Source organism: Vigna angularis, chromosome 2 (genome assembly GCF_016808095.1).
Source record: "Vigna angularis cultivar LongXiaoDou No.4 chromosome 2, ASM1680809v1, whole genome shotgun sequence".
NCBI classification, from domain to species: domain Eukaryota; kingdom Viridiplantae; phylum Streptophyta; class Magnoliopsida; order Fabales; family Fabaceae; genus Vigna; species Vigna angularis.
In genome coordinates, this window is record NC_068971.1 from 46594075 (window position 1) to 46618114 (window position 24040).

The 24040-nt window shown below is 32.0% G+C and overlaps 2 protein-coding genes across 3 annotated transcripts; both read right to left on the bottom strand.

The window, feature by feature from the left end:
* Positions 1-11258: 11258 nt before the first annotated feature.
* On the bottom strand, positions 11259-12642 carry LOC108328015 (L-type lectin-domain containing receptor kinase VIII.2). The gene has a single exon (XM_017561782.2). The coding sequence runs from the start codon at positions 12453-12455 to the stop codon at positions 11496-11498; it is 960 nt and encodes a 319-aa protein (XP_017417271.1). The 5' UTR covers positions 12456-12642; the 3' UTR covers positions 11259-11495.
* A 9078-nt stretch (positions 12643-21720) lies between these two features.
* LOC108328727 (uncharacterized) lies at positions 21721-23333 on the bottom strand. 2 transcript variants are annotated; one of them, XR_001832139.2, is made up of 3 exons: positions 23036-23333; positions 22855-22935; positions 21721-22059 (listed from the first exon to the last, which is right to left on the bottom strand). XR_001832139.2 is itself a non-coding variant. In XM_017562621.2 (3 exons), exons 1-3 carry the CDS (start codon positions 23107-23109, stop codon positions 22512-22514), a joined length of 336 nt encoding a protein of 111 aa, XP_017418110.1. In that variant the 5' UTR covers positions 23110-23333; the 3' UTR covers positions 22399-22511. The 2 variants fall into 2 exon arrangements, 1 of the variants encoding a protein (XP_017418110.1); XM_017562621.2 differs by lacking the exon at positions 21721-22059 and adding an exon at positions 22399-22692.
* Positions 23334-24040: the final 707 nt, after the last annotated feature.

The window sequence follows — 24040 nt, forward strand, 5'->3', positions numbered from 1 at the left end:
TGGATCAACATAATGAAAATAACATTTTTGAGTATTAAAAGCAAATTTGTCTGTTTACATTTTAGGAATCATTAAAACATGTGTTTAGTTAATGTTATTTTTTTAGAAATATGTTGTAATTATCAAAAAGGCTCCTATTCTAAAAGTATTAATTTTTACTCTATGAAAAATATAAAAATATCTAATGTATTGTATAAATCATTTTCAATACTATTCGTAATCATAAATTATCACTACCACTAGACCGGAACCATGAGCTCACGAATTTGTTATTGGTATCTCTTCAAAAGTTTTTTTTTTCCGGTCATCAAACCTGAACCATGGGCTTTGATACCAGATCATTTCGCTTTGGGCTAAGCCCTCATAAATTTGATTTTTATACCACTCCAAAAGACCTCTTATCAAGGAATGTATCTTATATATAAACTTATGTCTATTTCTTATTTTATTTGATGTGAAACTTTGTTTGTACCCAACATGATTAACGTGAACAAAAACAGAGATAATAATAACATGAAGTTGATGAAAAGAAGAGACTAAAACTCAAGAAATAACAGACAGAAAAGAGAAAAGATAAAGAAGGTGCAACAAGCGAAAGGAATGCTGCGTTGGAGATGGATAAAAAGAGATACAATGACTGTTGTAGTTAAGAATGATCGTTCTTTCTCAATATAAAGACAATTTTACTCTAACAGTTGCATTTTATAAGGGTGATATTGTTTTCAATCTTGATTGTTTCTCACATATATAATAGTGATTAATATGTTATTTGGTTTATCAACAAAAAAAGTTTAGTGAAGAGATAAAATACTAATACCAATGAGATGCGAGTGTAATTATATAAAGCATTATCATTATTTTTTATGTAAATCTTTAAAACAATAAGTCTTTACTTCTGTATGATTTACTTTTTTATTTATATTCTCTAAATGACAAAAAGTGTATACCAGCGGCTCTTTAAATTAAGATATTTTTTTTAAATTATTAATAACTGATTTTTCTATAATATTTTTACTGCTTGAAATTATAATATAATTTTAACAATATCAAATTTATTAAGAGCGTCTAAACAGATATACAATTGAACTATCAATTGTTTCTCTTTTCTTTAAGTTTCCAAAACTATATTCATATTTTTCTATGAACTCTTGTTAATTTTAACAAATTTTAGACAAGATGATTTGGAATTTTAAGTAAAGTTTTAAGTATATAAATTTAAAATGTAACTAATTTATTATTCATTTAATAAAAATCAACATGTTTTTAAAATTATTTTTCTTTGAATTCTCTATAATTTTAGAAGTCAATAATACATTTATTTTTTTCCTATATAATCTCACTTTATAAAGTGTAAAATGTAAAACAAGTCTTTTCGATTGAAAGTTTTACTAGAAAAAGTTATGCTTCTACTCTGGAATCTTTAACCTGTATTTGAACTTTATTACATTAGTTTAGTTTATTGATTGCATTTGAAATATAATCGGACGGATAAATATTGATTAATCTAATACTGTAATTACAAATTTATATTAGAAAATATCAACTAAAGTAACTAAAGTGCATTAACTTTTTACAACATTAACATATTTCCTAAATCCAAGATGAGTGATTCTCCCAACACTTCATCTCTTTCATCTTACACCTCTTAATTGACAATTATGTCTTTCATTTAATAAAATATGAAAAAGTGTAATGATGATTTAATTAAAAGGTTTAATCCTTTTCTACATTCCTATTTATGTACGAATGTCTCAATTGGGTCCTCGTTTTTTAAAGTGTATCAAAATGGTCCCTAATTTTGGAAATTGATATCAATTGAGTCCTTCCCGTTAAGTTGGCTGGACGGCGTTAAAAAAATTGATGAGTGGGATGCTGAGATGACGAAATGTTACTGACGTGGCATTGACCTGGCTTAATGGTGAGTTTTTTAGATTTAAAAAACGTGAAATTTGTAAATCAAAACGCAACGTTTTGATTTTTAACATAAACAACGAAAGCTTTATGAGAAGGAGGAATCCCTAAATTGAAGAAATCCCCAAATCGGTTGACGCAGGTGGGTGGGTTTAAGAACGTCGTTGTTCGACGCAGGTAGGTGGGTTTAAGAACGTAGTTGTTCGTCGCAGGTGGGTGGGTTTAAGAACGTAGTTGTTCGAAGACGATGTCGAAGGAGCATTCTTGTTGTTCGTCGACATGCAATGTGTGGCGGAAGGAAAACCGTAATTTGTGTTCACCGATTTGCCACTGTGGACTGAGATGCGCGCTGAGAACTGCTAAAACTTTGAAGAATCGTGGCAAGCAATTTTGGGGATGCTCGAAGTATAAGGTATGATTTATTTGACGTTTGTATTATGTGGAAGTGTTTTTGAGAATCGATTGTTGTTTATACAGAGTGGTGCTGAAGAGGGTGGTTGCAACTACTTCAAATGGTTCAATGATGTTGTGGAAGAGGAAAGGGGGAAATGCTTAAAGTGTGAAGGAAACAAAGAAAGTTCGGTGCACAGTGAAGAAATGGATAGTTATAGGAAAATTTTAGTTAAGTTTGAGAAATCTTTGTTGGTTGTTCAGAACTGGATGAAGGTGTTGATATTTTTGGTTTTTCTTTTATGTGTAATAAATACAATTTGCGTATCAATGTTGATGAGAATGGGCTGATGGGTTGTAACCGTGTTGTACTTTTCTTCCATTTCAATGAAAGTCAGACTTCTTACTAGTTAAAACTTTATTTTTGTTATGAAATGTGATGAGTCTAAAAAAATGTTTGCATATCTGAGGTGTTTTTAGGAGTCTGTGGACGAGCGTCTTTTTTGTCGCTGAGGGAGCGTTCTCTAATGCGTACACAGTGGACGAGCGTCTTTTTTGTCGCTGAGGGAGCGTTCTCTAATGCGTACATAGTGGACGAGCGTCCACAGTGGACGAGCGTGCTCTTATCGCTTGGCCAGCGTCCTCTCGAGTGTCCACAGTGGACGAGCATCTTTTTTGTCGTTGAGGGAGCGTTCTTTAATGCATACACAGTGGACGAGCGTCCACAGTGGACGAGCGTGCTCTTATTTACAAAACAAGACATAAAAAAGAGGATTTAACATCAAAATTAGCATTATCAGCTGTGTAATTAACATAAGATAACCAAAGTACTGTCTAATACAAAAAGAGCACGAAGTTGCTGTCTAATACAAAGAGACATTAAAAAATACATTAAAGTTGTTCATTTATCCCCTTAAACTACAGCTTCTTCTTCATTTGATGATGGGATGTTTGGTTGAGTTGATGGGGTACTTTGTTGTGTTTGTTGTGCTTTGGTGCAAGAAGTCCTGTTGTGGCCGAGTTCCTTACAAATGCCACATCTTTTCTTTAAACCACCCTTCCTCATTCTTTTGTCATCCTTCACCAACTCCCATTGCTCCAACCTTCGCTTCTTCTTTGGTCTTCCAGGCAAAGTTCTTTTTGGTGGAGGGAGAACATCTTCATATGTGGTAATCTCCCACATATTGTTACCATTTATTGGATAGATAATTGAAGAGTATGTTTCTTCATATGTTGACTTCCTAAAGCAACATGGAATGAATTCCTCTGCATCAAGATTTAGGAATTTCATAGCAGCTAACGAGTGGCAACATGGTATGGCAGTGATTTCCCACTTCTTGCATGTACACAAATTTTCATCTAAATTGACTACAAATTTGTCACCGGCTTGGGACACATGGCGAACTTCAAAAATCTTGTTTGCTGACCAGCTGTAAAATCAAAACAAGAAACACATTATAATCATAAACCACTAACACATTTTAAAACAAATCATAAGTGAACAAACCTCATTCTTACCACGGTATCCAATATTTAGTTAACTGAGACTCCTTCTTTAGTCTACTCTTGATTTTTGGACAAATGTTCCCAAAAAGTGATTGACTTTTTGTCCTGTTAGTTGCCCATCTCTTCATCAAGTAAAGTCGGATTTCCTCCATCATGGTTACGATTGGCTTAGACCTTGTATGCACCATTACACTATTGAAAGCCTCCGACAAGTTGTTAACCAAAGTATCACACTGAGCCTTGCTGCTAAATCTTGATCTTGACCAGTACCTACAACATATATATGTTCATCAATGTTACTGTGAATATTTGGCAGATTTTTAAGAATAGAAATTTAAATACAAACCTGGGAGGGATTTTTAACAAGTATTTGAAAGCCTCATCGTTAAGCTGTTTAATATTTCTCATTTCTGCTTCCCATGCTTGTGGATGGGTTGTTGTAGCTGCCTTCCACATCAAACGCTTGAGTTGTTTTCCAGGGAATTTCTTTCTAAAATTAGCGTATAAGTGCCTAACACAGAAACATTGATCAATTCCAGGCACTACTTCTTGTACAGCTTGTAGTAGTCCCTATTGAATCAAATTATGACAGTGTTGTTAGAGATATGATTTCAACCTCAAAGATAATTAACATAATCGGGGAATAGGTCATGTGCATTACCTTTTGCTGGTCCGACATGAATGTAAATGATGAACTTACTTCCTCCCCACCGAGATCTTCAACCAGAAATTGGAGGAACCATTTCCAAGTATCCTTGTTCTCTACTTCGACCACGGCATACACAAGAGGTAACATTTGATCATTTGCGTCTCTACCAACAGCAGTTAACATTTCACCACCATACTTTCCTTTCAGAAAAGCACCATCCAACCCAATTATTGGCCTGCAGGACACAAAACTATCCTTGCAGGCCTTTAGACATGTATAAAACCTCATAAATCCTTCTATATTGGTCTTTGAAAGACCCATCAACATTGTCTGAAGCAATGACCTTTGCCCTATAAGCCATACATCTAGATACCCATCATCCACATCACTATCATCAGATTGCACATCAACTTCAACATTACCAAACCAATCTGCCACTCTGTCTCCTACCTCCTCTTCTAAATCACACTCAACATTAACATCAACCAGACCTTCCATACAGTCGTAATTAACCTCCTCATTGCCATCATCATGACCACTACTGGTCCAGCTTCGAACATCACAACCATCCTCTTCAACCTCACCCACACCAACATGTGTTTCAATTTGTCCTTCAACAACATCATCATCCTCACCTCTCTCACCTTCATTAACAGCCACCTCAAATTGTCTTTCACTGTGTTGTTCACATTCTGTTTGAATTTCTCCTTCAACAACATCATCAGCCTCAACTCTTTCTTCTGACACCACAACACTTTCATTGATTCCATCACACTGGCCTCTCTCACCTTCATTAACAGCCACCTCAAATTGTCTTTCACTATGTTGTTCACATTCACCCCCACCAACCTCTGTTTCAATTTCTCCTTCAACAACATCATCAGCCTCAATTCTTTCTTCTAAAACAGGTTCAACAACCATACCCCCGCCTTCCTCTTCACCTTCACCCATAACCATACCTACAGGTTCAACTTCTACTTCATCTGTATTTTGAGGAATATATTCTAACATATTTATCACCTCAGGTTCAGAGACATTGTGAACAACAAATAGATGAACCTCACCATTAAGCCTGGCTAAGGTAATCATGTGCATGGCTCCTATGTCATCCAACAAAGGTTCCAACCTATTTTCCAAAACAGAACCACCACTAACGCAGTACAACAACTCCTTAAACCCATCATAACCTAGACCTTTTACTACACTGACTACAAGGAAATAGCTCCACATGTCTGGGTCAAAGGATAAACTTGTACTCTCCCCCTCATACTTAAGTTTTCCTTCATTTATGAACTTTCCACCATGGTGAAAAACAACTTCAAAATTTCCTTCCATTACGTACAACACAACAATTATATTTTAACCTATAAAGTAAGAAAAGACTTTAACAATGGGGGACCACAAAAAAAAAAGCATTAACAATATATTCAAACCACAACCCACTGAAAAAGACAATCAAACAACGCTTTAATAACGAGGGACCACATTGCAATCGAAAACGAAACAATATACAACATACAACAGGTTACGACAACCATAAAGGACAAATTCATCACAAAATTCAATCAAAAGCACATTTACTAACCTGAACACGTGGTTCACTTCGAACACTTTCGCCACTGCTTTCCACGTGCTTCACCGCCAACACCTTCCTGATTCTACCGAAATACCACCGATAGATCACTCGCAAATCTAGAAACGATACCTATTGTCCGCCAAATTGGAACCACAAAAGACAACTCTCGACAAAACCCTCTTCAATTTAGGGATTCGTCCTTCTCATAAAGTGTTCGTTGTTTATGTTAAAAATCAAAACGTTGCGTTTTGGTTTACAAATTTCACGTTTTTTAAATATAAAAAACTCACCATTAAGCCAGGTCAATGCCACGTCAGTAACATTTCGTCATCTCAGCATCCCACTCATCAATTTTTTTAACGCCGTCCAGCCAACTTAACGGGAAGGACTCAATTGATATCAATTTCAAAAATTAGGGACCATTTTGATACACTTTAAAAAACGAGGACCCAATTGAGACATTCGTACATAAATAGGGATGTAGAAAAGGATTAAACCTAATTAAAAACCACAAAAAGACAATAAATTAAGTTTAAATTAATAAATTAATCAAAAACCAAAAAAAACAACAACAAATAATTAAATAATAATTCATATTGAAAATAAAATATTAATAAATAATTATAAATTCAAAAAATTAACAAACGTATTTAAATTTGGAAATTAAAAAAAAATTAATTACATTAAAAATAATATTTAAATAAATGTCAAATATAAAAATACAAATTAAAAATATTAACTACAAAATATAAAACATTTAAATAAATTAATAAAAAAAAAAAAAATCAAATTAAAAACATTATAGTGAAAAAGAAAAAGAAGGAGTATTATAAAATTCATTCACCGCAATTCAAGTTGTGGTCTAAATGTGCGGCTACCGCAATTCCAACTGCAGCGCGGTATGAATCGCGCTTGCAGCATGATCTGAACCGCGCACTTCTAACTACGGTTATGTGGACGCTCAATCGCATTTCCAAGTGCGGAACCTCTACAACCACTCTTCGGTTGTTCTCAACCATTACGTCTTGACTCAACCTTTTTCCATCAACCCAGAAATGTATTTAATTTAGACCTTCATCCCATTCAACCCACTAATGCATCCAACCTAGCACGGCGTCCTGTCAACCACTGCAGTTAAAGCCTCGTCCAACCCAAAAATGCATCATAACACATACAAATATTACATACAACAATAAATACAATCAACAGTCAAAAGATTCTCTCTGATTATGTAGTTCTGAGAAGACACAATTGGAATAATATAAATATAAAGAGGTGAAAGATGAAACCAGTAAAATGCAGGAGAAACACTCATCCAAGATTAGTGACAGTCAAATTTGACATATAAAGTTCACATATTCTCGAATTAATGAATACGCATTCAATTTTTGTCAACTTCAAAATTCAGATTATCAAAATTAGTGGGTTATCCTCTCTCTACAGTGAGGTTATCCTCTCTCTACAGTAAATAGACTCATCTGGAGTCATCATTGTTTGTCACTTGAGCAACAAGAATATGTTCTTTTATTATAGAACAAAGTTATATATATATATATATATATATATATATATATATATATATATATATATATATATATATTTAAAGAGCACAATTTTCACTACATTGGATGGTAAGCATTTGATTGGTTTAGAAATAAAAAAATCTAAAAATTTTACTTTATTGGTTGGTTTGGCTCAAAAGAGTTATGGAATCTTAAGAGCCTAAACTATTAGTACCGCATAATATAAACAAATTTAATATTGTTAAATATATTTATAAGAAAATTAAATCTTATTTTAATTTATATAAGGTTGAAATTATTTTATTTTAAAAAAAGAATTAAATTAAGAAAAAAATAGAAAAGTTAAATTAAAATTAAAGTAATAACATCTAACATTATACTAATATTTAATATTGTTATTATCACATCATATGTAACATTAACGAGTGACAAATTTGTTATCTTTTTTAAGAGAATTTTTAAAAAGTAAAAATAAAAATAGTTAAAAAATAAAAAAATCACAAACAACAATACGGACACTGATTTACAATTTGACCACCGAAAACCAATGCAATGATTTAACCAAAAAATTTGCCAAAATATACTGTGAACGCAATGACGCTAACCACTCCCATTGATTGTTTCTCTCTTTTTTTATCTTTTAACTTCTTGATTCACTATCGTTTGGTATTATTTTGGGTTACAATTTTCAGTATACTAATTAATATATTCATAAAAAATAAGTTTACTTCAATCAGATAAAATATCTATAATTTTGTTTATATTTGAAATGAATTTATATTAAGCACCTATTCTTTTCCAATGACGAAAACATAAATAAAGAAGAAATGTGTGGAAAGTACATTTATCAAAGGAAAAATATACATTTTTTTTTAAACTTTCTCTTTAAATGTGCGAAAAAAACAATGTATTAAAAGTATTGAATATTAATACAAGTTTTATCTTAAAAACTTGTATTAATTGATCTATTATGAATGATGTAGTTGGTTTGATGGTGGGTATCGCCTCCCATATGATTCCAAACCAAAGGTTGCCCATCTTTCTTTCCTATTATTGGATATCATCCAAAGACAAACTCTATATATTTGAATTGCTTTAATTTTCTTTCTTTTCATTTTTCTTAATATAAAAAGTGACACATTATTCACTACCGAGCAAATTTAAAGTGGGAAAGATTCTAACAAGACTTTTAAAGAGACTGATTAATTTCAAATTCATTCAAAAGCTCCATCACCCTTTTGACCGATGCTTCAGCTTTTAGCATGTTGGCATTATTCAATTACGAGTCCATCTAAACTAGGTTGGAATTATTTCTTTCAAATTTTCACTGCATTATTTCTTTATTTTCTTTCCCTATGAAATTATAGGTGAAAGCGGTTAATTTTGAATGCTTATCACAGTTAATTTAGGGATTAAAGGAGACTCATAAAACTATCTGTAGGATAGTATGTAATTAATAATGTTATTTGGAAACAAATACATTATTAATTAAAAAGGTTACTGGAGTAGTGCTGTTACCTTTTCCCATCAAACATCTACGTTGATGTCTCCTTCACGGTGCATCTTTGCTTTTCTTCTCTATCGTTGAATAACTTTCTTTATATGCTTTTTAATATTATAGCTGAGAAAATATAATGTAAACTATTAAGTGGAGTACACTTACTTTATATTTTCACATATTTATTAAATTTACTCGATCTCTTGACTCATCCCGCATTTAATTCCTAAATATTAGAATGGAGTGACACGTCCTATATGAACTAATTCCTTTGACCTGTTCCACCTAATGTATGATTCGCAATCCTGCTGACACACATAATAAATTAGTTTTTTATAATTTTCCCCTTAATTAAAATATGTAAATACCATCATTATTTTAATAACTTAATTTGTATTTAATTAAATTAGTAAAATTAATAAATTTTATAAGCTTAATTATTAAAATAAGTAATATTTATATTTTTATTATTTATAATTTTTAAATCCAAGTTTATTATAGATTCTTGTTAATACTATACTCAATTATAATAGATATATTTAGGGAAAACTCTATCGCTTATAAAATGCGTGTTCCCTTGGACAACGCAACTGTGTTGGAAAAGAGCTTTGGTGTGAAAGAGTGTATTCTTTTGATAAACTAGTCATGCGTTTAAGGTGTATACACAGTAAAGAAGTATAGTGACCTAAGTGTCTTCTATTTAGGGTTTCAACCACCAACATTATACATCTCATATCATCAAATCCATATCTTCACGCACTGCTCCTTCTTGTTGCATGGGTTAGAAGTTGTTGATGTTTCAAAATCTTAATGTCATATATGACACACAAAAGTAAAGGTCTTAGACGTAGTTTTTGAAACAAGAAAAACCAATTTAAAAACCATATGAGAAATCAAATATAATTTTTTATTTATAATAGAAACTACTTTTTGTTCATAATTTTTAATTTATAAATAAGTATCTAAATTCATCATTACAATAATTAATTATTTTTTATTATTAAAAGTATTCATTATTTAAGAATTAATTTTCTTGTAATGTGATTTTATGTAATGAAAAATTTATTTTTGAAAAACCTAGCTAAAACATAATATTATTAAAGTGAGTTTGTTTTACAGATGAATATAAAGTTGACAATGTAATATTTTAACATTTGTTTAGAATTTAAAAGAGAATGTTTCTAAGCATTCTTCAGTTCTTAGATAGAAGTTACAACCTGCAATGACAGGTAGAACTGTATAATGAGAGTGACCCGTAAAACACTATTATGTGCAAAATTCAAAAGAAGGTTGAAACTTTGAAGGTGACCATGTCACCCAATTGCTCCGACCATACATCGTGATCTACTTTGTGGAAAAATATTCTTTAACACCATTTACTCATCACTTCACAATCTTTATAAAGATAAAACGATCTTAATAAAAGTTAATTTTTATATTTCTAGAAAAAAAGAGAAAACAAAAAACAATGAGAAATAGTATCAAATCAAAACTCTAGTGTGTATAGAGCATGAGAGAATTAAAAGTAGTAAAATCTCCTTGTATATCTATCTTGAAGGGTACAATTACCGTAAGGCACAAAAACTGAATTAGAAAGGATCATTGGTTGTACACTCAAAGTCTATGATTCTAATTGCTTGGAAAACGATAGAAGATTGTTCGATAATGACAAAGCTTGAAGGAAAGAAGAGAACATAGATAAATATGAATAATTCCAACACAACTTGGTGTTATCAATTATTTCACCACATGACTGCATCGGATTCTGAAAACAGATGATGAATTTTTCATCTGTAAAGCATTAAGTTAATTCCTTTCTTTCCTCATGTGACCAGGGAATACAAGGCCAGTGCAATCCTGTTCTATCGTCTATCTATGGGGGGAATACTGCATCTCAGAATAAGCAGAAAACTGAAAATCACGTTCAGGCGTTAAACAAGGGCGCTGGCGCTTCAATCATTTTCAGTTTTCTAGTTATTCTGAGACTGCATCCCTTTTTTCAATCTTTTTGGAGGATATCACACCCCCTTCAATTTAATTAGGAAACACTACATCCTCTTCACCGCACGCATACATACATAAATATCAATAACAGGGAAAAGGATCACAAACGGATTATTTATTAGTTTCTGTTGCTATAAAATCTCAAACCTATCTGTTAAATCTCAATGAAATTTAGCTCGAAACAAACACACAATGAAGAAGTAAACAAACAGAATAAATATATGGTATATCAAAGCTGCAGCTGCAATAAGCTGCCAATAATCATGTTACAAAGTTAAAATCAAAGTGGTTCCCAAGCAGGGAGCCAACATACTTTACATATTGTTACAAACAAATTTACAGTATCACAATCTCTCCTATAATAGTATCCTTCAGGTGACATAAATACGCAACACAATGACGGCAAAAGTTACAAACATGATCGTCATCACCTATTCTCTAACTCTCATCATCCTGCGCATTCTTGTCAACAGCTACATCAATTCTTTCATACCTGATATCCGAAGGGTGATCGGGGATTCTCGCAAGAGACTCCTCCGCACCCTTTTGGAAGAAAATCACCCACATAAACAGCACCACAAACGTCACCAACGCAAGACACCCAGTTCCAAAAATCACCCCAGCAAGAATCGTCAAAGGACAAACTCTCCTATGCTCATCCTCAGATAAACCATGCGGATCCACAGGAAGAGAATGCAACCCATTTGAAACTTTCTTCAATGTAAGCTTCCACGAATAGATACTCACAACCTGCAGCGAATGCCCAGCGTTGGAAGAAGTTATACCCGCGAACACAGAATTCCCACCCCACATTTTAGAAAAGTCAATCTTATGAGAAACGATGGGATCAGAAGGCTTTTGTTCACCCCATTTGCTTAACCTAACTTCCATCACCTTAGGCCCACTTTCGTAATCAACCCAAGCATTCCACTTTTCCCCATTATTGAGAACCAGACGCACATCGGAAGCATTCGCAACAGCCAGGGACATGTGGCTTCCGACATCGATGCCAACGTGGCTCGAGTTGGGGTCTCCTACATTTTCATCCTTGGACGTGACGAACTCAACAGCGACGGTATCCGAACCGTTGCCGGAAGCGGCGGTGAGGATAAACAGGACGCCGTCACCATTGCCGGTGATGGAGAAGGAGAATTCGGTGGAGAGGTTGGTAGTGGCGTCTACGAAGACGAGGGGCTCGGGGACGCGGAGGAGACCGGAGGAAGAAAGGGAGGGGTTGGTGAGGCGCACGTGGGGGGCGGCGTCGTTGTTGGTGACAACGTGGGCGTCGCCGAAGAGGTCGATGCTGTCAGGATCGAGATTGGGGGACTGCGTGGAGGAAAAAGACGGCTGGACGAGGAGAATTAAGGAACAGAAGATGAAGAGGGAGAATGCAACCATGCCGCTACGTTTTTTTGGATGGGACAATGATTCTCTCTCTGTTTTCCTTCTCTCCCTTCAATCTTTATTCTTCAACGCATGTTTCTGTTTTTGGTTTCCACAGCTCAAAACTGCTGCTTCTTTGCTGCCAACGTCTCCACCGCTCAATCCACCCTTTCTTTTCTTAGTTTCATTTTCTGATTTGTTCTATTATTGATATATAGTATCAGAAAAATTAAAAACCACACCTATTTTGGTCTTAAAGAATACCCTTTTCCATCTTTTAAACTGATAATGATTTTATTCAATTCAATTTACGATGAAAGTTTTACCGAAATTGCAATTATATTTCTTTACTGAGAGGGGTTTTTTTATGTTTGGGTCCAGGTTGTGAGACGAGTTAGAAATAATGAATGTGGGCTCATCATGATTGGACAATGTTTGGAGTTGGGCCCATTGCAACGAGGCTTAAGCGTCACGCCCAAGCTTTTGGTGCTTCTTGCTTCACTTTCCTATTTTCTTTCTGCACCCCCGTAAAAGTCCTACTTCAAAAATATAATAAAAATCGTTACATTTTTTATTTTTAATATTTTTCAAATTAAATGTTATTGAAAGATAATTTCAAATTTATAAAATACTCTCCAAAACATCTCATGTAAAATAAATTTTATTTTCCAAAACTTAAAAAAAAAATTCCAAATTCAAAAATATTTTTAGTAAATATTGTTGCAATATAATAGATTGTAAATGGCCGTCCTCCCAAGTTGAGAGTGGCAGCGGCATAGTTACCTGATGCAGGACAGAGCACAGCATGAGGAGCATTGGCATAGTTACTACTATCATCACCGTAACCCTCTCATTACCTTTATGCAATCAATTTGACGGTCCATGTTAACGTGTTTTTATTTGCGACACCACTCATTAAATAGTGAATCCGTAGCGGCATTCATTGTTTTGTTCTGCCCCCACACTGGGGCGCATTAGTTGCTGCACCTATGTATGCTGCCTCCACACTCCACAGCTCATCTATGGATTTTCATTACTTTCATATTCCTCTATGCACAGGGAAGCCACTGTTTTCACTCAATTTCACTGTTCCATTACAGTCTATTCCATCTAAATTTCTGCTTTACCTACTGATACATGCATTCTTCTTCTTATTTATTGCTTAAAGCTTTCTGCAACTCCCCTGTTCAAACTCCCTAAAATGAGGGATTTTGGTTTACAAAATCTCCAACTCACAGTTATACGGACTGTTCATCGTGGGTACAGCTGCAAATAATAAATTTTCTTATTCAATTCATAACCATAGCTTGTACGAGGAAGATGCAAAAATCAATTTTATATATATATATATATATACAGAATGGCTGTATATGCAATTATATGCAAAAATCTTCTATGCTTTCTTATCTAACTGGTTAGCAAGACATTTGCAAGGTTCAGTTTAATTCATTCAAGACCTTTACTCCTCTAAATGGATTTGAAAATAAAATTCATAATTACCCTTAGCCGTTAAACATAGACTAAAGAGAGAGAAGCTTCCATGAACTTCTCTCTATGTAGTTAATTTTATTCATAGGAGAGGCCACCGTACTGGAAAAAAAAATCCACAAATTTGTAAAAGGAAACAAGATCTTAATTTCTCCATTTCTCATTGTCCATTTGGCAGAACAAATTCAATAACTTCATGACTAAAATATTCAATGCGTTTCTGTCTTTAGGATTATTGATAGAAGCAGAAACATTTATTTTTTACTCCATAACTTAAGGGTAGTGGTTTTCTCGTTGGGGTTTATTGTTCTAAATGGATTCCAAGCTCAATGTTCAAAGCCAAATATATTATCAATTTTTCGTATTCGTTTAAGGATTGAGATTCATTGTTCGAACAGACCAATTATGTTGCTGAATTTGGCTAATAAAAATATGTTGAAGTTAACTTGATTATGGCACCTCTTTATCCAACAAAAAGTGAGTTGATGTACCATTTTATATATATGCTGCACTGTTACTTTAACCAAATTCTACATCTTGTATATTTCATTCCGGAAATTGGATGATCTATTTTACTAATGATCTTAGGGTTATCCTCGTTAACATAATTGTACTTGAGGCTCACCAACGAAACCTACGTAAGTTATATGAAAAAATAAGTAAAGTCTCACGTTAATGATCACCTAAAGTGTTGGAAAGTAAGTTTAAGTCTCATATATATATATATATATATATATATATATATATATATATATATATATATATATATATATATATATATATATATATATATATATATATATATATATATGAAAAAATTTAACATCGATTATTTTAAAATTTTAAATTAAAAATAGTATCAATCTAACTTCTAAAATTTAACAAAAAATAATGACCAATTCACAATATTTAACCGGAACTATGCAATGTTAAAAGAAAAAGTAAAGAATAATGTAGTGTTTATCACACTCGCTAACTATCTTGAGTATATAGGAAGCTTAAGTAGTTATGTGTCATTAAGAAAGTTTTGTAGTTTTGTTCAAAAAAAAAATTGTATGAATGTTTTGTTCAAAAAGTTTTGTAGTTTACACTTTTATTCACAACATTGCATAAGAAAGTTTGGTAGTTTTGTTCAAAAAAAGAAATTTAATGAATGTTTGCAGTTATTGTAAAAAAAATTACATGTTAAATTTGTTAACTATTTATAAAGGTAGGTCTTCAAGTATTAAACTACATTAAATTTTTTTATGTGTTTTTATTTAGTTTGTACTTTGGTGAGTTTGTTTCCCTTTTAAAAAAATATTTTCGTATGGCTAACATGTTGTCTACTATAGTAAATTAAGAAATTATTCGTTTCCAGTTACTTTTCTTATTTCTTTCTTGGATTATAACTTCATCTTTACCGACAATAAAATAAAATCCTCAAATTAGTTTATTTGAAATCAAATTTTAAATATTTGAGTGAGATAATTTTCTTACAAATTATTAATAATTTGTCAAATGAATCAGAAATAACGTTTTCTCAACACGTTATAAGGTGGAACTAATTTTTTTCTATGTGCAATTGTTTTCCAGATCCAAATTTAACATAACCTTATCAAGTTAATGTCAATTAATCATATCTTTGACTTTTTTTTCTTTAGCCTTAACATATAATCTTATTTTATTTTCTTACTCGTGTTTTTATGCATCTTGATATTATACTTTTGGAGGGTTGGTTATAATATAAATGATTACTTTTTTTTTCCTGAAAGATTATGTCTATACAAATATATCATCCTAGATATATTCTTCCGTTTTCTGTTGTATTTTTAATCAATCAGTCTGTTGGACGTTTTGTTAATGTGTGTAAACGTGTATTTGGTCCTTACTTGAGTTCCTTTGTATTCAAGCTTTCATCATCTTGTGACGTATTAATTCTCTTTAAGCATAATGAGAAATTTTCTTTCGGACATTTAATCAAACACTTACATGGTATCAATCCTAGTATTTGTCAAATACAATAATGTACCAGCAGGGACCAGACGCCGTACGGAAGGACGTCCACGTCATTGGACCACCAAACGGATCGGCCACCCACATCACCGTATGGGACCCAGGAAACTACCCTTCTACTTACTATTGGGAAGGGTTAGGCACGGTAGGGCGGACGCCCATATGCCCATAATCACTTACTGCTGGGAAAGGTAGGCATGGTAGGGCGGACGCCCATGTGCCCATAATCAAGACTCGCCCGAAGCCGGCCGGTCATGAGGATAAGACCCGCGAGGACGGCCGGCCGCGTTACTAATCAACTTAGCTTAAGGTAAGTAGGGGTTAAAAGCTATTGGGCTGAATTGGGCCGTGATTAACTTTTCACTAATCCCAAGCCCATAGTGAAAACTATAAATACAGATCCATGGTGAGTGGTAGATAGGTTGCATTTACTACACATTTACTACTGTCTGAGAAAAACGCCATAGCTCTTAACTGACTTTGCGGAGAATCTTTTGCAGGTCTCCCACCAGCGGACTAAGAAGATAATCGAAGAGTGAGTACAGAGGATCAGACGTACGAAATACGAGCAGAGAGTAACGTGGAGACGTAGGACCAGCACAACCCCTCACATCCGCAACAAATAATATTCCAACCAGACGTGGATATGCAGAAGGGTTTGAAATAATATTTCCTTCATCTATGTGAAGCTTAACCGAAGGATCAACAAGAGTAGGAAATGGTTTGCAGTCAAGCATACCTGAAATGAGTTATAAACAGTATTTTCAATAATAGTAATAAATTAGTAAATATAATGAAAATGAATTTATAAAATAATAATAATATTAATTAGAAAATCATAAATAATAATAATAATAATAATAATAATAAATAATTTTAACTTAATTTAAACTAATTATATTTTATTTTTAATTAATTTTAAAGAAAAAAATAAATGATAGTCATTTAGTTTTATCAATTAAAATATTACTTTTAATCTATCATTCATCACATCAATCACTGAAACTTTCATAAATTTCTTTTTATTTATTTCCTTTAATCTAAAAAAAATTCACTTTTACTCTTCTTTTCTTTTACATTCATTTAAATTTACTCTTCCAAACTTATATTTAAAAAGAAACATAACTTAAAAGAAAAAAAAAGGGAAAGGAAAGTGAGTATGAAGATAAAGATATGAAAAGTTATTTTCTTCCATGTTAACGTGAGAATTGATCCATGCATGATTTAAGGTTAAGAGTCATCCATACGTTTAGCACAGTAACAGGCAATTCATATGTTACTGTGTGATAATGGCAAAAACAACTTTTGTTGTTATCCATGCAATTATTATGGTCGACCGTGAATGAACAAAACCAACAGTGTTGCTGCTGTCTTGCGCTACCTAGACTTACATTTACTTTTAAAATTTACCCATAAGGGTGAAAAATAAAGGAGATGAAGATTTATAGTTAAGTAATACATATGAATTCACACATCTCAATCAACTGATCCCACTCACAAGGAAAAGAAATCAAGAAATCAAGAAATCAAAGCCTTAGATCCTCAATTTGTGGCACCAACTTCTTACAAAGAACAATAATACTAATGAATGAGAAGAAATTGAGGAAAGGAGTTTGAATTAGGAGACAGGTCAAGGGCTTTTGGGGCCCAAATGTGTGTCCTACACATAGTCAAACCTTCCTCAAGAGGAACAAAGCAAAGAGGTTTTTAGATTAGTCTAATTTTTTCACAACGTATGATGAATACAACTTCAACCGACAATTATTGTAGGAAGGATGGTGTACAACAAAAATTCTAGGAAATAGTTTCTTAAATATACTCTATTGTTTCCCCCCCTAATTTCATGAAAGAAACATGGTCTATTTTTCTTTTGGCAGCTTATGTCTTCTATATAAAGTTTGTGTAGTCCAAGAGGGAGACATTTGAACTACACATTTCATATTTGAAGACAATCTTTACACTCTTTATGCCCAAAAATCTTCACCTCAACCTGGACCCATCCTTGCGTACAATTTCAATTCAATGTCATTTCATTACACCTTTGAACTACATATGCACCTCTATAATTTAAGGAAAGACCACACACATGTGTTCTACCTTCTAGAACAGCTCTTGTTCCCACCTTTGAGTTTTAATTGATTTTGTCCAACACTACTCATGTTCATTGAAGCTCGATTAACTCAGGTGAAGTTAGGTAGCCACATTAGGGTGACAAAATTTCTCCTCTAAAGTTTAATTTCCAACGTTGTACAAGTATATAAAAACAGATTGTGTTTAAATTATTGTACTATTTTAGTGTGTTTTTTTTTTTCAATTATCAAACAATGAAATCTACATATTGCAAGAAATCCTACCATCCAAAATAAATTACACTGTATTTTAAATACTATAATTAAATACAACAAAAAGATTAGCATTTTCAGAGTTTCATCAGCAACTCTGAACTCTACTCGCACCTTCATCTTCAAAGTTGTTCTTGAGAAACTCCAATCTCCATCACTGTCACCGTCACTGGGACTTCGTCCGTCGGAAAAAAGGGCTCTTTGTCACGCTCAATATTCACTCCACCATGTCTAATCGAGAAAGCCTTGTCCAATGAACTCTCAACGCGTCAGATTGTCCGTTGACACAATGCAACTCTTCATAGGTCAAACTGCGCCTAATCTTCTAGCTCGATTGTCGAATAAACTCCGCATATTCCTCCTTGATCATTCGGACATCTTTGTCGGATTCTGGAAGAACTCGGACTAGTAGAAGCTCTTGCATTGAAGACAACGTTTGGAAATGGCAACGGATCCTTTGCATCTGATGTGGAACGCGAGACTATCGACACTCGACAATTCAACGTGCTTTAATGACGGAGAATTTTCAAAATCTTCCGTAAGCCTCTCCCACGATCTTCGTGAAACTGCCACACTTTGGAGACCACGTTTTTGTGTGACCGTGATTTCAAATTGGATCATCGTTAGGAGCTGCAACTGCTACATTTGAAATTAGTTTACAATTACTGAACTTTCCAAGGTCGTTCACGTTCAAGATGTTCTCAGAAGGTGAGATGCATTAAAACATAATTTATAACATCCTTCTTTTGTATAAAGATTAAAAGCCCATAACATATAATATTGTATATGAAATTATACTTGTAGTTTCATTAAAAAAATTATTTTTGTCTTTAAGTAAAATTTCTATTTACTTAATATGATAAATCTTACAAAAATTATATATATATATATATATATATATATATATATATATATATATTAAAGTGCTCTCATCCATCTTCAAAGAAAAAACATAAAACCTTTTAAAGTAGAAGAAATAATTCACATAAGTTTGAAAGCAGTTCACGATTAAGTCTTCTTACCATATTAGTATTTTTAACATGATTATTTAAATTTAGTTAATTTTTTATTTATAGAAGAAATAAGTTGCTTTTATTTTAATCATGTAATCGTGTTTTAGACTTTGTTTGTGAAATGTTGAGAATATAGCATCTGAATACTCATTCTCAGAATCCCAACGTGCACAATTAACTAGCATTCATAAATAATAATGGTTAATGAAGTAAATATTTTAGTATTTTCTAATTTATAATGATAATTTTATTATGTTAAATTTAAATTTAAAATTTATTTATTTATATATATATATATATATATATATATATATATATATATTAAACTAGTGTTAGTTAAATAAATTTTATTATAAACTAGTTACTATATTATAACTGATTCTTGTCTATCAATCCTACAATAGGTGGGTAAATAATAATATTCAAAACAAAAAAAAAATTCATATATTTTGGTTGTTTCTTAGTATTTTAATATGGTATGAGTTTTACAATATATATATATATATATATATATATATATATATATATATTGATATTTAATTAATAGTAGTTTTTTCAATATATTTTGTGTTATTTATGTGTGTGTATGTATTGTAAATTTTAATTTTCTCTTTGTACTAATGTTTTAAAATTTATGCTTGATAAGGTACATTTGTATAACATACTAAAATTTAAAATCAAATTTATTTAGCTTATAAATGACCTGATCTTTGATTTGTATATCACATCGAAGTCTAACATCTAATTTATCAAGGTAATAATGTCCGTGGTCTTTTATATGTATAATATAACAAAGTCTAGCTTCAAATTTTACTAAGAAAATATGTGGCGCGATCTTGATTTTTACATTTTATATTGTAATCCAACGTCAAGTTAATAAGTGGTTCTTAATCTGTACATCACATTGAAGTCCAAGATCAAATTTACTAAGATATCAAGTGGTTTGATCTTGATTTTTATATTATTTAATATCTTATTAAGGTTATAAGTGTTCCGTTAATGCGTTGTACATCATTATAAAAATTTAAATTAATTCTTTTGGAAAGAAAAACAAAATTCAACTAATTTCTTTAATAAAAGAAAAATTCAACAGATAAAAAGTTAAGTTAAATAAATGTGACAAGCGTGTTATTCTAATTAATGTTTCCCTTTATCAAATGGTTTGCTGTTATGTCATAAGGATGCCTTATTTGAATATCGATGTATTAAACATCTAATTATTGATTACGAGTCTATATCTGGTGAAAGCAATTGATAAGTTAGTTGGTAGTTTATACACCAACTTTTACAACGTAAATTTTAAGCTAATAGGCTATTTTATTATAGAGGTGTTTGATAAACTAGTTGATAAAATGTAAACTGAGATACACAGATATATCTACAAAAGTTTCATTATATATAAAAATATATATATTTTTAAGCAAAAATATATTTTTATATAGTTACAATTTTAGATTTTTTTAGTACTTTTATTTATTTTTTAAAATTTGTGTACATTTTTTTATTTGAAAAAGCCATTTCATTTAGACGAGTTATATTTTGAGTATTAATCAACTTTATTTTTTATTTAATTTTTAAAATTATTTACTTCTCAATTTAAATTATTATTGCATATTGTTTACATTTGTCATTTGTATAATTTTACAGATCAACATGTAATGAAAATTTGTTACTTCAATTCATAATGTTAATTTTGTTTTTAATTTGAACTTCAGAAAATTTTAAAAAAATCAATAAATACTAAAAATAGTGGAATAGTTAATTAGGTCCATTGAAATGTATGAAAACATAAGAGGTAATAATGAAAAACACAAATACTGAATAATATGCTTCCTTGAACAGTTCCATTTTTTGAACTCATACCAGTTGGTTGAAGGCCATAAACAGCCACATGCCACGATTAATTAAGAAAGAGAGGAAGTGGTACCAAGAAAACAGTTCGAACAACATTAGAGGCTCTATTCAACTTTGGTTTATATTGAATAAATAATTATAGTTATTGCATTTTAAAACATAATGATAATGATCCCTTTATCATTATGCTCAACCAAGAATATTATATATATTATTACATTTTAGCTCACAAATAAACCATATAAAGGTGCTGATATAGCTGCATAGATCCAAGTCGAAGGAGGCCCCACTCGAGCCTCTTTTAAGTCTTTGAAATAGTTAAAATCAGCAAATGAGTACATTTAAGGTGATACGCAAATTGAGTAAATAGGATTGAATATTAAAATAAACTATATGGGATAATGGTTCATGAAACAAGTGGCAAAACCCTTCATTGTAGCCTTTACCTACATTACTATATTATTATTCTGAAAAGCTTTTGCCATTTCAGGGAAACTGATAGAGATTCAACGACTAATTATTTTGACAGAAATGGAAAAAGTATACAAAAAAGATAGAAAGAGAGGAGAGAAGGATGGAGGCATGTGATTAAAGGGATAATGAAGAATAGGTGGGTTTATGCTAGAATGTTGGGTACATGTGCCAAGAATAGGAAAAAGGCAAAAAAAATAAAAAATAAACAACGTTTGCAAGACTTTTTCACTTTTAATTCTTAATTAACTTGTCTCAGCACATGTATCAGTGACGGTTTGAACTTTGAACACGAGATGTGAGGCCCAAAGTTACAAGTGTAATTGACTTCTAATGCCTTGGATTCTAATTTAAAGTCCATAAAAGCAAGAGTTTTTGGAGTATAATTGACGCAGCTCAGGGCCACCACTGCGTTGCTTAATTCCAACATTTTCATCTCAACACAAACACAACTAACTGTGACCAGAAAACCTCAAGTTAGGTGTAATATATACAGAAAAGATTTGATTTCGTTGAAAACCAAAAGAAAGTCACTTTATCAAAAGGTGAAAGAAATCAATTTGTTGGATACATGTAATCATCAAAAGCTTCCAAAATGGGGTAGATATGAATTTTACCAAGCGAAAATACACAGAATCATTTCCTTCCCATCAATCATTTGGTACTGTTTTATTCGTAGTACTGATTGCTAAATAGCTTGCTCCCACTTTGTTATTGTACTTAATCATGATTTCTATTTTTCTAACAGTGGCACCCTCTAATTCTTAAAGCCAGAATATGCGCATGTGCAGATAACATAAATTACAATTTTCTTTCTCTTATTCTAACAATAATAAAAGCCCTTAAAGGATCTCAAAGTAATAACAATGAAGAGTTCTTACATAAAGATATCATCCAGAATATTTTTCTCAATTCCACACTGCTCTATACTCAAAGGTGAATGACAGAAACATCCAATGGTTGTTAATCTTAACGCAAAAACTGCAAAAGGGTCTCCCCGTGTGTACTTCATCTATAAAAGCTAACTTAGGTTGTAATTTTTTAACTTTTAAGCGTATAATATGTCTGGCTTCGGAGAGTGACCTCACTCTGAAATATATTCATGTACTGAGTATGTGTATACGACACTTTCACACAAAAACTGACATATTACTAACATTCATGTAAAACAATACATGGCTAAAATATAAAGCAACTACTGTATGAAGAAACGAACCGATAAGGATATAAAAGCCTTGGAAAACTAATTACCTCAAGGGTCGGATCCGGTGGCTCCTTTCAGAAAAGGAATACAGATTCAAGAAACGTGAAACAATTAAGGCAATCAAAGACCTGTTTTTAGAAAATAGTATAGATAAAAGAATATTTGAAGAATTGAAAAAGAAGATGATATATTTGAAGAAAGAAAGCATGGAAAAGAATATATACTTACATAAATGAATTGTGCGATTGTGTTTGAGGTGTCGTTACAGAAGCCAGTGAAGGAGAAATCCAAAGGGATAGCATGATCCGAAAAGAGAGAATATGAAAGGTTGAATTTTGGATCAATGCGATCCCTTTGGATGCCTACTCCAGTTGCAGTGGAATAACCAAACCCTTGTTATGAATTGTTGGGAGTTGAGGGTTTAACACTATATAGTCCTCTCTCTTTGGTCTCTTATGGGAGAGAAAGTGGGTAGGTTTGAGTTTGAGTTTGAGTTTGAGGAAGAGACTTTTTGGTGAGAGAGAAAGGGGTGCTTGTAATAACAAAACAGTACTCTTTTAATTTTCATTCATTTTTTATTATTCTTCTGAACGTAGATTTGGGAATTATGGAAAAGACGATATTCACAAAATTAAGATATTTTTTAGAATGTAGAGCCCATTCCCTATCAATTCAAACACACTGAAATTAATTTCACCCCCTAGTGGGCCACCTATCCATTATTGGAAATTCCCAATTACTTCCCTTCTGATTATAAATATTATATTTGCTATATATATCTTAATTATATTCTCACCAAACCACCAGTTCAATCTCGCCACAACAAAATTTACTTTTTTTGCTTTATAAATAATTAAATAAAAATATATTTAGATGGTCTTCTAAACACATATACTATGTTTCATCACATATTATACAACGTAAATAGAATAAAATAGAAGAGTAAATAAAAGGATGTTGTAGTAGTATTTTTAAACTTGTGTTTTAGAGAATTGCTTGTCTGTGAGTTCAAGTTCGATTTTTCATTGATAAAAAATTTAGCAGGACAATTTTATAAACTCTATTTCATCTAATTAAACTCATTAAATTTCTTAATTTTTTCTGCTGTTGGCTGTGTTTTGTTTAGACATTTTCAAAGGTTCAGCAAATTTATACTTAAGTTGCCTTCTGATATAATTATTTAATTTGTTTAGTTTCTTCTAATGTTTTGAATTGTAAATTCGTTAATTAATT